This window comes from Squalius cephalus (assembly GCF_949319135.1).
Source record: "Squalius cephalus genome assembly, chromosome: 12".
Lineage (NCBI taxonomy): Eukaryota > Metazoa > Chordata > Actinopteri > Cypriniformes > Leuciscidae > Squalius > Squalius cephalus.
The window spans coordinates 31,792,667-31,807,279 of record NC_137133.1 but is presented as its reverse complement, the minus strand read 5'-3'; the positions used below and the strand labels follow the sequence as shown (position 1 = coordinate 31,807,279).

At 37.0% G+C, this 14,613-nt stretch overlaps 1 protein-coding gene across 19 annotated transcripts in view; it reads right to left on the bottom strand.

Moving 5' to 3' along the window:
* Positions 1 to 14,613, bottom strand: part of afdna (afadin, adherens junction formation factor a) — a 108,634-nt gene that overhangs the window by 58,275 nt on the left and 35,746 nt on the right. For 16 of the 19 annotated variants that reach the window (XM_079888543.1, XM_079888559.1, XM_079888544.1 and 13 more), the window contains exons 2-3: positions 1,381 to 1,576; positions 516 to 628 (exon numbers count right to left, since the gene is read on the bottom strand). In XM_079888543.1, the coding sequence (XP_079744669.1) occupies positions 516 to 628; positions 1,381 to 1,576 (309 nt within the window). The remainder of the gene's footprint in view (positions 1 to 515; positions 629 to 1,380; positions 1,577 to 14,613) is intronic. The other 3 variants (XM_079888554.1, XM_079888552.1, XM_079888553.1) reach the window with 1 other exon arrangement.

Genomic DNA, 14,613 nt, shown 5'->3' with positions numbered 1-14,613 from the left:
AAACAGCCTAAAACGCAGAAAATTGTTGGGATCTACCGCCCACACACCTAAACACACACATTCTTGCAGACTCAGACAGTCCTAGCTCTGAGTTTATGTCTCTTTGGGGAGTATTGCTGCACACAACACTAAGAGCCACTGAAGTGAAGAGAGAGAGAGACAGACGGAGTAAAAAGAAAAAAAAAAAAAAGAAAAGAATTGATCTGCTCCAGTTAAGCGAGGAAATGAAGTGTCTGCTGATGCCTGTGCGTTTGTATGTCCTGAGAGGGTTTTTAACTGACGTGCAATGGGCCGGCTTGCGGAGAAGATGGTTTTAGGGGCCGTCTGAACAGCAGGGGACTAAAAAAGCTGTTCCAACATAACCAAGAGCAGAAAACTCAACAGGAACAAACACAGACACCCTTAGTGAATCATTACAAATCTGCAGCTCCTGCGTTCAAGCAGAACAAACCAAAGAAACAAGCTCTGTGAAAGGGAGTCGGCCTGGTCTCTCTCTCTCATCCACGTTTCCTCACCTTGGGCATGATGTCGTTCTCGTTCTTGAGAACGAAGCGGCCCTCTCTGTCGTCTTTGTTCCAGTTCAGCTGCACGACAAGTGGTTTCTCGTCCAAGTCCAGTTTCCTCTCTTCTGTCACAGAGACAGATTATGCCAGTCAGAAATTCACCTCTCTATAGACTTTAATCAGAGTAGACTGAAACGAAAATGAGGCTAGTCCAAATGGGTCTCATTCTTTTCTTAATTATTGCATTTAATTGAATGTGATATTACTAATTTGCTCTGCTCATGTTTTGTGAATAACCCAAAGTTGTGTTATTTACGGATATTTTGTGAATTACAGACAATTTTATCCACTGCAAACTTGAAGACAGTTACATGTATTGAATGGCCTAGAACTCAACCTAGTACATCGGATTCAATACAGTATTAGAATACAATATTTATTTATAAAGCACATTTAAAAACAACCAAGGCTAACCAAAGTGCTGTACAGAATACTTAGTTTTTAATCACTAATATTGCACACAAAAAAAGGTCTTCATGACATATCGTATACACAAAATCAATATTATAGTGTTTTCTAAAAATAAAAGGAAGAGCAAATATGAAATGTGCCATCAAATGCAACCAGATAAACTAAAATTTAAAGTATGCAACTACATGCAATGTTTTATGAACAACATTGTGACAACAACATGAAATCGAGATTGTATTGCTAAGTGTTCTTTCAAAAACATTAAAAAAAATCCCAAATGGTAATGTATGTTTCATGAAAAATTTATTATAACTTGTTGCTTCTGAAAGTATTAATTGTAAAAAGTCTCAAAATGGCATTTTCAAGGGGTGTTTTTTTTTTTTTTTTTGGTGTTCCCATGACTCACCGCCACTGACGTGGACCTCATAGAGGGAGTATTTAGGAGAAGACAGCATCCTCATGTCGGGTCTGAACTTCTCTGCCAGCGTCTCGATCACATCCTGCGTGGTGGCCGTGCTGGACACTCGGATACACTTTGTGGCGAAGTTCCCCGCCACGCGGTCCTGGAAGTAAAAGCGCATCACGCCATGGAACTCCAAGTCCTGAAAGAAGAAAAAGAACACAACAATCAGTTCATGCGGTTTCAACCCTCATTCAAAGAGCATCTTCAACATTCAGATTCACATTCAGCCTGCCGCAAAAGATCATCTCTTGCCCATCTGCGGTTAAATCTAGCAGTAGGCTACATCTGTACCATCTCTGTTGTGTGAAAAAACGAGCAGCTCTGTGTGGCAACATTAAACTCGTAACCTGCAGCGGAGGCTGATATTTGAGCTGGCCGAGCAGGATGTATCTGGGACAAGAGGACAGCAGCCTTAGGACAACAGTGAAGACGTACTTGAAGAAGCCTTTGTGTCTGTATAATAGAGGAGCATGCTATCAGCTTACACTAATATTGTCTGATTATACCACAGCAATATGAGCATCAAGGGTGTTATACACATCTCGATGAGCTGCGACACCACACCACGGATACACAACTCAATCACATTGTACGCTGCCGTTTCTGGACACACCCGAACACACGCCTGCTTGTGTGCCACAGTGTCTTACAGATGAGATTTCTGGACCCTCAGGGTCATGGTCATGAAGTTATATTTAGCAACAACAAAACTATGTATTCAAATTATCCACCACAGAAATGAATGCTATTACATTTGTGTGAACAGACACGCCCCAGTCAAATTTTAACTATAATGATGCCATACAATCAAATGCATCTATTCTATAACAAAGGAAAAGTAGATAAAAATGGCATGAAATAGCCGTTGCAATGCATTGAAATCCTATATGACACACTTCTTAGTTAAAATAGCAGGAGCTTCATAGTATTCATAAGGATTTGAGGCTGCTGCACCTTTTGACCAGTAAATTTCCCTGACTTTTTCAAGATATTTCCGATAGTTTATACAGATAAAGATTTGAATATATATAATATATATATAAATTAATTAAACATATGATATATATATATATATATATATATATATATATATATATATTGTTTTTTTTTATATATATATATATATATATTCTTCAATAGCTGCTTTAGAAAAAACGTGCCTTGATGTCTCAAAGCCCCCAATAAGCAAGGAAAAATGACTCCTATGCAGTGGAGGAAAACAAAGGAAACAAAGGCTCATAAATACATAAAACACAGATAAGGGAAAACATTTTGGGATTCTAATTCCTGAAACGTGAATGTGTGTGCGAGAGGTGTGTCTTCAAACATCAAGAGAACAAACACCATGGCAACCAGAACAATGGATGTCAGGAGAGTCACCATGTGTTTCCTCAAAACACAAAGGGTTATTTCCTGTCAGGTCTAGTGTGCACACCAACTTCAGCCGGTTTGATTACATCTGTAACAAAAGGCCTAATAAAGAAATAATCAACTAGCATTACAGTGAATTTACCCGTTATGGGCCATTGCTAGACACAATCACGATAAAATAAAATGAAAAAATTGTAATAAAATAACAATGAAATAAAATTATACATCACAATTTGTTTTATACATCGATCAGATTTAGAACCAGAACGGTTCAGTTAATCATGCTGGATTGTACTAGACTTCAGAGTTCAATTATCTGGCACACACAGACACAAGAAGACAGCAGAACACACTCTTCGGCTTCACACAAGAATGTCTTTGAAGCATGGTAAGAGGGTTTGCTGATGAAAAGGAGACACATGAGAGCTACGGCTGACTCTTTGCCCCCCGTCGTCCCACCTTCGACCTTGGAACTCTAAACCCTGCTGGAGAAAACTCATCCCAGCTTTATCATCATGCGTACAGAGGGACGCACAGTCTGAAGCCCTGCACTGTGCCGTGGAGCTCATAAATCAGTTATGGGGCGAGTAGCAACCTTTCATCTCTTATCCATTTGAATTTAAGGAATTCTGAAGTCGAGTCAAAGCTTCCATCCAGGCGGCTATCATCAGGCTTGTCTGCTGAGGACCATAAATATGTCAACAGTCACCGCTTTCAGCATATGGAAAAACACGTGTGGAGCAACTGGAAAAATATCAGAGGTGGAATTTGAAAAATTCCAAAAACCTTGACGATACCTGATCCATTCAGGGAAGCTGGGTCCCTCAGTGGTGGTTAAACTCCAGTTTTTCACGCATTACTTTTTTCCAGAGGTGGAAACTGCACATTTGACAAAAAAATAAATAAAAAAAAACGCTCTATGCATTGAAAGATCCTTTCAGGCACAGTCAAAAAAAAAAAAAAAAAATTACATTTGCAGGGAAGTGGCTGATATAAGAAATGGTAAAATTATACCAGCAGGGGGCGACGACAGGTTATTACAGCCTTCATGCAAATCACCAGGCAGTTTAACAACAACAAGCTTATGAGCTCATAGGTCTATCTCAAAGTGGAGAAAAAGCATAATAAAACATGTCAGTGGAGAATTTCGGTCAAGCTTGTGGCGACCCGACCTGACGATCACTCCCAGGATAACTCAAAACACATGGGGACTGCAACCAGCCACCTCCCAATTCACACACCAGAAAGCATTTTAAAAGCATTTATCTTCCCTGAAAGTGGCGTTTAGTGACAATGACACAAGATTTAGTATTTTCAGATTAAAAAATATGTGAGTGATATGCATTAAAATGCGGTTTCTATGATGTTCTGAGTGGTTTCTAACTTTACATGTGGCAGATGCTATAATTCAAAGATAGGCCTACTTCATTCATGGTATCGTTTATCAGTTTATGAATTCCCTGGGAATCAAAAACATGATTTTTGGCATTGTTAGTTTCATTCTACACTGCTTAATATCTGCACTAAAATACCTTGTTCAAATCAGCCTGTATAAGCAAAAATAATAGTGATGCTTGCCTTCACCAGTAGGCTACAAAAAAGGTTGTCATCAGAATGAAACAGTGGAGAATGCAAAAAGGCTAATCTGCTCACCACACCGTGTATGACTAAACATTTCCATGTACCAAACTGACAGTTCTGACCATTGAGATAGGACTGAGTCAACAACTTCAGCCTGCATCCATCTGCAACGTCTACATACAAGAATAGCCCTAAAGACCACAGGGTCAGTGTTCATCTCTGCTCGAGCGTAATTAGCATACTAATAGCCCAGCTCTGCTCTGTTCTTGTCTCCTGCCTATCAATCTCCATAAAGAGAAACAAAAACTAATCACTTGCAACACCAGCAGGCCTCGGTCGGCTGCTGTAGTGATCAGTTTAAAGGGATAGTTCACCCAAAAATGAAAATTCTGTCATCATTTACTCACCCTCATGTTGAGCTTCTTTCTTCTGCTGAACACAAAAGATGATATTTTGATTTGAAGAATGTTGGTAACCAAAATGGACCCCCCATTGCCGAAGTCAACTGTCTGGTTACCAACATTCTTCAAAATATCTTGTTTTGTGTTCAGCAGAAGAAAGAAATGCAAAGAGGATTTAGAATAACTTGAGGGTGAGTAAATTATGACCGAATTTTCATTTTTGGGTGAACTATCCCCCTAACTTCTGCTCTGCCAGAACTACCTCAATGAGTTAAAAATACTCCTATCATGGAAAACAATATTTTTCTTGCTCTTTTGAAACAAAAGTAGGGATGCACAATATATCAGGACCATATTACTGACCGTTTGTTCAATGTTGGTATTTAAACGTTGATGCTTAATGCATTATTTTGCATTATTGCCTGCTTTATTTTCAGACTTTAGACAACTTTTGCTGTCATGTAGCACTAACTTAAAACTATACCATAATCTTGCACTATCCCTTTATCGCTTTAAGAGCACCATTTCTGGAAAAGCAGTCCCTCATTGATTATAGGAACTACTTCATCTCAACTATTCAACTTAAATAGTATAGACTTTTAATATTGGCCATAATAAAAAATATAAATTTTTATCCAAAATTAAAAATTGTCACTTCACGTCATAATTAACATATACATTTATTTAACATATTTTATTTAAAAAAAAAAAAAAAAAAAAAAAAAAGATTAGTAAAAAAATTAAAGAAACTAGAACTAGAAAATTAAGTAAAAGTCTTAACAACTAACAAAATAACATATGGCCACCCGTTATTAGTAAGTTTTCCTGCCCAGACGAACGACAGTGTGATCCATTTCTTCCAAACACAACAGAGGTCCCTTACACATATGTATTAACATACAGGCTGTTAAATTCTAAGGTTCTGAACGAGGGTCAAGAAATAGTCATCTCAATCTTGCAAAGTTTTATGGTGTAAGAAACCTTGATTAGCATTATAAATAGACTTCAAAGAAAAATATAAAATGCTACAACCGGATACAATATGTCCCCTTTAAATGTTCAGATAATTAAAACCTAGTAAAGTACTAGAGAGGTCAGTGGGGCCATATTAAGTTGTTTTAAAAATGCAGTTAAGCAGAGAAAGCACATTCCTGCGTACGCACCTTTCACCTCTGACAGAGGCTGATCCCAGGGGAAATCAATGTGTTCAACAGGTCTCTGACCTGGATTAATGCAGTGGTGTGTTCAGAGGGGCAGCGTTAACCCCACGTCAGCAGGACACCTCGCTCGCAGAGACAGACCACACCATTAACCCAGACGAGCGAATTTTAACCCCCATAGAAAATGTCTGGGCCTGCAGAATAAACTATTGAAATAATGTAGTAACAGAGTGCCAAGGTCACTAAATTCAAACTTTTGCTCTTTAACAAAAGAAAATTAGAGTTAAAAAGGAAGCAGCTGCTTTAGTGGTCCTAAATCAGATAAGGAAAGACCAAAGCAGAAGTTGAACATCTAATTACATCTGAGTTTACAGAAGACAGGCAGCAAAACACTATGTAAACACTCTAAAGCCTTATAAACACACATACTGTACAGAGAGAGAGAGAGAGAGAGAGAGAGAGAGAGAGAGAGAGAGAGAGAGAGAGAGAGGGGGGAATGACAGAGAGAGATGGAGAGTGAGATAAGCTAAAGAATGTCAACCCAATATGCGTGAACAGGAAGAGGAAAAAACGGGACCGCAGAGAGAGAGAGAGAGAGAGAGAGAGAGAGAGAGAGAGAGAGAGAGAGAGAGAGAGAGAGAGAGAGAGAGAGAGAGAGAGAGAGAGAGAGAGAAGGAGAGAGAGAGAGAGAAGGAGAGAGAGAGAGAGAAGGAGAGAGAGAGAGAGAGAAGCTTTGTCCTCTTCCTTCTCTGACTCCTTTAGTTCTGTCTCTGAGGGAAAGAGAGCTGTCCAATGTCATATCACACCCCATTTTATTTCAAAATCTGAGAGGTGACATTTCAGGCAAAGGCGGTTTCATGTTTAGCGTTGGCAATTGTTCTATCCAACACAAGTCACAGGAAGGGTGGAGCAAGGATGGACAACGAACATGCTTCTGTATAAATCAACAGAGCAGTGTATAAATGTTTTTTTTATTATTATAAAATTAAATATAATTAAATAAAATAATTTTAGCAAAATCATTTTTTTATCTGAAATAAAATAAACAAATTGTTTGGCTAACATTAAAATAATATATACAATCTCAATTCAAAAATGGCTGTCGTTTCAAGGGGTAGGGGTATATTTAAGAATATTCATGTATTAAACGCTTTTTTATTGCCGATGTGTGAACAGCTTGTGACGAAACATAAAAAACAAACCTTTCCCTGACTTCCTATGTTGTCTATAAAAGACTATAGACGGATCTTTACATAAAGGACTTGTGGATTAATTAAGACTATAGCCATACATATCCAGATCTATATAGTCTATAGTCTCAAATAATCATAACAGTGTCATTTTAATGACCTAATCTGTCAACATGATGCAGAGCTCATGTAAACGTGCATATCACTATGATCAAATGCTTTCTTGTCATTTTTGTTGTGCGTTTATTTTGTTATCAAGAGGAAAGCATGCAGCACATATTTACACATCGCTCTCAGCGCGTGGATAGCATTGTGATGTTTGTTAAAAGCATATCGCTGCAAAGGTATTTCCAACTTGTTTTTACTTCTTAGAGAAGAACGAAAAGGAACTTTGCCGTGAGTGTGTCGGGGCCTTGAATCATGTTCAGTCTCTTGTATGTTATGTGAGCATGAGCAATAAGTTGCTGGTTGCAGTTCACTTAACAGTCACTGGTGTTGCTAATAACAAGTGTTTCTGAATTCCACATATAGCCCCCGTAAGTTACTTTTTATTCTAGTCAAACAAAGACAGAATGTGTGATTTGGACAAAGAAGCCTCAACTTAGTTTATCAGTGACATCTCCACCCACATTCATCTCCTGATTAGTCATTTCTATCTATGAAACTATTACAACACTGTTTCTGGTATAGTGATTCACACACACCCATAATGCTTCATTCAGTGTGGTGGATGTAGTAACCGGTTTACTCCACAGAGGCCGGGTGAGGGTTTATTCACAAGTCTCTGACAGAGTTGTCAGATAAACAATGAGCCATGGATGAGGTAAGCGTGTGGAAATGCAAAACATGTGACATCATAGGAAGATTAACGCCACAGGACCACAGCCTGAAGCGACAGATCTACAATCACAGGTTTAAAAGTAAGTGTGTGTGCTTTTTAAAACATAACTGCTGTGCACAAGAGGACCGAAAAATCAAAATGGACATTTCTAGAGGAAAATAACCCAGTAAAGCTACTATTTTTCTTAATATGCAAGAAACCAGCATCACCCGAGCCTACAAACTATAAGGGAAGCATAGATTTAGAGATATAGATTTTACTTTGTAAAATTAGTCATTGAAATGAATGTAAAGCAAAAAAAGCCTGTATTCTGGCATAGAAAATTTATATAGACTAATTTGAAAAAAAAAAAAATCCTGATATTAGCTGCTTCCAACTTCCCAAATAATAATAATAATAATAATAATAATAATAATAGATTATATACACACATATACATATGAAGACTTCAGATGCAAAAGCCTCTAAGTGCCATCTGAAATTTTCTTCTAAAATGAGCATTTTTATCAAGCTCGTATATTTAGGTTCAGTAATTTCACTTTAATGACAATTAATAGGTCATTTTTATTGCCATTAAAGTGAAATTACTGAACATAAACATACAAGCTTGAAAAAAAATGATCATTCTAGAACGAAATTTCAGATGGCACTTAGAGGCTTTTGCATCTGAAGTCTTCATATACAAATACATATAGTCATTTAGCAAAATGTATGAACTAATAATCATGATAAACATTAAGCAAAGGCAAATGCAAAGGCTAACAACACAAAATGAGGACGACGAAGTGGACACATCTGTTCCATTTGACATCAAACCAGCACTGTTCAGTTCTCTGAGGAGCCCTAAACGAATGTGACAGAGAGCTGAGAGCAGGAAACAGAAAGATGCTGCTTTGAGAGCAGCCATATATTAAAAATGGACAGAGAATGGGAACAGAGGGTAGAGAAGAGAGGCTGGAACAGTTGGTGTGTGAAGCCGGGTCATGGAGAGTGAGAGGACTTCTGTTACTTTCATGTTTTAACCGACACTACTTGTGTGTTATCATTCTCCAAAGCCCTGAGCCTGTGGGACTGTCCTGATTAACACTAAACTCTGAGTGAACTTCCTTTTTTACACACAGCTCTAACTAAGACACCACATTCTAAGACTCAAAGAAACTTCCATATTCTAAAGACAAAAAGATAATGATCGACTAGTTTAAAACAATGGTGTGCATTTGGAGGGGGATTATCTTTTTACAGATGACTTCACCTGTAAATCTAAAAGAAATAAGTAATTTTCTGTGTTCCGCACACAGTCGTGTCTGCACAGCTTTTAAAGTATAGTCAACCGGTGATGAGCGCAGACCAAAAACAATGGAGAATTATATGCTTTCTTTGTTTACCGTTCTTGGCACATTGTGTTGTTTTGTATTGCTCTTGCCACACTCTTCTTCTACTAATGCACGTAGTGGATTCTTCTGTCTCAAAAGATTGGACTGCACGCGGACAGTGTGCACAGACGTCCACAGACCCTCCTGATGACGAAGATAACGTCCCACTGACAGAGCGAGGAACGTGGAGGGCCGAAGTACTCTGGGCTTGAGGCTTTTGGGTGCACTCTAGTTAGTAATGGGAATGTGTAATATATAGGTGACTATATTGGCATCAGGCAATATTATTACTTTTTTATCATTATCATCAGTCTGAATCAACAGAATTCAAACAATATTCAGTTTATAATTCCAATTTATAAAGCTATTAAAAAGTTTTGGTCTTTTCTATAACTGATTAAAAATGTGTTCATGTATCAAAGCATAAATTCAAGATAAATGCTAAAAAAAAAAAATAGTCTGTGTACATATTTAAAATATTGGCCATGATATTGGTTATCAGGCCTAATAAACCTAATCATCAGACATCGGTATAGGTAAAAAGTTTCATATTGGTGCATCCCTAGTAAGCATTTCTCCATTCAGCTTCTGCCAGAGATAAAGCTTTATTGCAGACACAGCAGTTGTAGGACCATAAAGATCTTTTTTTGCCATACATGAATATTCATTAAGACGTAAACACATACTAATATCCCTATACACAACAAAATGACAAGATTATTCAATAAAGCAATGTTAGATGCAGTATAAATGAGCCATGATGCCAAAGCCAAGTAGCTAGTTTAAAAATCACCCTGCGTTCAATGTTTTAGACCTACAATTACAGACGCAGTAAAAGCACCAACCATTCTTGAGATTTTTTAAACCTCACACTTTACAAGCTCCATCAATTCTTTATGCGTCCAAGCATCTTAAAGTAAAATGCTGAGCTAAACGAGACTATCCACTCGGTCCAGAGAGGACTGTAAATTTCTGATGGAATTAGACCATGTCCAGCTATAAACAGCCTGCTTGCATCCCAGAATAGAAACATATTTAAGCATCCTCATGGTTTGCCCTGCTGGCAGCTGGCAGATCTGGCCGTGAGCTCGTGGTGAAGATGCTGTTAACCCCCTGCGGTGGACGGGACGCTCACAGAACAGTGAGCCGCTGATAACAACACCTCTTATATATCACCGTCCTGAGAGAGAAAGCTGAAAGAACTCTAGAAAACTTCTGTGAATTTTCACTTTAGGATCGCACGCAATCTCAGCCATATAAAGGGCTGCACAATTAATCGAATTTGTAATCGCGATTACAATTACGGATGCCACAATTATGTAATCGTTTAAAGGCGCAATTACAAAAAAAAAGTTCACTAACATTATTCTGTGTGCTTAAGATGTGTTGTTTTTCTTTCTACAGCTTATCTTAAGGGTTTTTTCCCCCTTTTTTATTTTTTTAAATAAATAAATAAATAAATAAATAAATTACATTTGAGGCTTAATGCTATAGACTATAGAAAACCAAAAAAAAGTGTGAGGAAGAGTGTTTTCAGCTTGTTTATTTTGATATAACAATATGGCATGCAGTGGCATAAAGCTATTCAAAACATCATTGAATGTAAATTGTGATAATCGTAATTTATAAATCACAATTTCAAGGGGGAATAATCGACAATTATGATTTTTGTGATAATTGAACAGCCTATATATTTTTTTTTTTTAGGGATGCAACAAACGATGATGAAGATATTTACAGGCAATGTCGCATGATGTATGCACAAGCCAATATTCTTTTACGTAAATTTAGGGCATGTACGGTTGGTGTGAAGATATCTCTGTTTAAAACATATTGCACACCGTTCTATACTGCACACTTGTGGTCAAATTATAGAAAGGCAAGTCTTTTAAAATTGAAAGTGGCATATAACGACGCAATGAGAATGTTACTCACAAGACCAAGATGGTGTAGTGCAAGTGAGATGTTTGTGGTTGCAAGAGTAAGGACCTTTCATGCTGTTTTAAGAAACCTAATGTTTAAATTCATGTGCCGGCTTAATGGGTCACAAAATGAAATAATAATGGGCTTAACTAACATACGGCTAAGTACTATACGCTACCAATCCCGTATGTGGAAACACTGGTATAATTGTCTCCTGGTAGAACAATGATCTTCTTTTTAAATTGTTTTATTTATTTTATGTTATTATATATATATATATATATATATATATATATATATATATATATATATATATATATATATATATTTTTTTTTTTTTTTTTTTTTTTTTTTTTTTTTTTTTTTTGTGTGTGTATGTAGGTATGTGTGTATGCATGTGTGTTTATGAGCTTGTACTTATGTATTGTTATGGTGAGATGTGGACCTTGAGTCTGTAATAAAGTTTTGATTGATTGATTGATTGAAACGATTATTTTGATCATCGATTAATCTACCGATTATTAGAACGATTAATCGACTAATCATCGATTATTCCGCCGACTAATCAGTAAGTTTGGAACGATTATTCAGCTTTTTCAATTAGTTAAAACACTGAGTTGTGTAAAACACTTGCCTGTATTTTGTTCCATATTCATGAAGACTTACAATAGGAGATGTTATGAAGAATATCATATCAGTTACTTTTTCATACTGTAAATTAAAATGTGAATGAGAATGTCTGTCAGCTCAATTGTCATGTCAATTTTTTTTTTATTATTCTTATAATAATTGTTTGCAGATAAAGTTTGTCTAATGCAGCTGATTAATTTTTGTTTTTTTTTTACAAAGAGAACAGAATATTTAAACAATGCTTAGAGAGCATTTGTGTGTGATTTGAGTTGGACAGAAATCTGAAAACTTAAAGAGAATGACCTGTTTAGTTGGCTCAAAGTTCATTAAAACAACCATTTCAAAAGCTGAACTGATTTTCTTTTTTTTATATTATAGTTAGAATATGTATAACTCAGTGTTTTAACTAATTGAAAAAGCTGAATAATCGTTCCAAACTTACTGATTAGTCGGCGAATTAATCGATATTAGTCGATTAATCGTTCTAATAATCGGTAGATTAATCGATTATCAAAATAATCGTTTGTTGCATCCCTATTTGTAACGGCTGCATTACACTCTAGCGCTACAGCGCCGTAGCGGTCAAATCGCGATATTGCAGGCACTTACATTAGGTCACGTGAGATCAAACGACTACTCGACAACAAGATATTTTGTCGACAATTTTTTATTGTCGACAATGTCAACTAATCGTTTCAGCCCTAATAAAGAAAAGAAAAAGACAGAAATATGCTGGGTACATGTAAAATCCATGTCATATATTAGGTTTTTAAGAACACTACAGAAGTGTTTTCCACCTAATTTCATTCACAGCAGTAGTGGGAAAAGAATTCATAAACAGGACGGCAGAGCAGACTCCTGCTGATTGGACCAGCATTCAGGCGGGAAGAAAGACTAATCCTGATGCTGTCTGAGCTGCTGTTAGCAGGAGTGTGTATGTGTCTCCTGACACGCTCCAACGCACACACCAGTCACATGACCACTGACCAGTCTTCCATGGGGTCTCATGTTCTTTTGCGTTTATCCATGCAAACAAATAGGTCCATTCAAAACAATGACGGGTTTTAGGGTTTAAGAGTGGGCAAATTTGTGGGTTACTTTGTTATTTTATATAATTATAAAAGGTTAGAACATTTATATAATTACAAAAAGGATTAGTACTTCTGTAGCATGGCATAGAAAAAGACTACAAATAAGATTATCTTGCAAATAGTGCTCCTGTAAAATTATTATTATTATTATTGAATAATAATAATAATAATAATAATAATAATAATATGCAAGAAATATTGTAAATTAATATTAATAATAATGAATAATAATTTAATTGGAATGGTACCGATCCCGACCTGAATTCTGACTTTTGACGCAGCCTGAATCATAATCACACACTATTCGTTTGTTGGCCAGAGGAGAACTGGCACCCCGACTGAGCCTGGTTTATCCTAAGGCCTTTTTTTTTTTTTTTTTATTCTGTCACCTGATGGAGTTTGGGTTCCTTGCCACTGTTGCTGCAGAACTGCTTTATAGATGAAATGAACTAATTTAATAATTGACAACTGACCTGAATCAACACTGAACTGACTTCAGCTGAACAACAGCCGAAATGCATCATTTTCCTTTTGTTATCACTGTAAAGCTGCTTTGAAACAATCCGTTTAGTTTAAAGCGCTATATAAATAAAGTTGACTCGACTTGTATAATCCATAATAACAATAATAATAATAATAATAATAATAATAATAATAATGAAAAAGAAAACAAAATAATGTGAGAAAGAAAACAAAATCCTACACAGGAAGTGATGTAATTCCTAAAAGCATTCTTACTCTTGATATCCCAGTGCATCATGTGACAAAGTCTAATTTTGTGCAAGATAAAGCATGTTTTGTGTACTGGTCAATCCAACTAAGTGGTAATTAGTTTTGTTTCCTCAGGACATGAAAACGTTTGGCTAACTAACCAATTAATTTGGATAATCTCTTAATCTATCAAATCAGCCTGACTCAATAGCAGCCCCATGTCCTGACATCACACCAGAGACCACCTGTTCCTCCGTATATTAAAACACTGTAAGTGTGTATGTGTGTATGTTTGTGTTAGCCTGGGCTAAAAACTCAGCTGCTAGAAAGACCAATGTCACACTTTCTTGCAACAGAATAACACATCTGGGTCTCCATCTGTCACTCCAATCTCTGAAAACACATGGACAAGCACATACACACTGCCTAGGACTCCCCCCCCTCCTCCCTTCTAGATGCATGTGACCCGTTCACACACGGTTCTGGGGTCAGCGTAGAATATAACATGCTTGTGTGTGCTGTTTTCTATTAACAAAGGATTTAGAACAACCACATGACTAGTATGACAACACCACTACATGCAGATGAGGCCAGGCCAGCTTGGCCAATCAGCTCAGAGCTTCATGCTTGCTCAGCCAATAGGGAGACAGTATTTTTTCCTTCACCTCATCCAGGTCTAGCTGTTTGAGAAGGGTGTGGCTTGGAGCCAAACACAGCCCTGTTAAATCTGATTAGCAGCTTGTTTATGTAGCAGGATTAGGCCCAAGCGTTCCTCGCGGTTCGGTTTAAAAGCTTGAGGACGTGTGCGAGAATAAAGAGTTAACCGTGTTAATAATGCACGGTTGACCACACCCTTCCTCCATGATTTCCACACGGTAGTCTATTTAAAATCAGAGATGAAGGT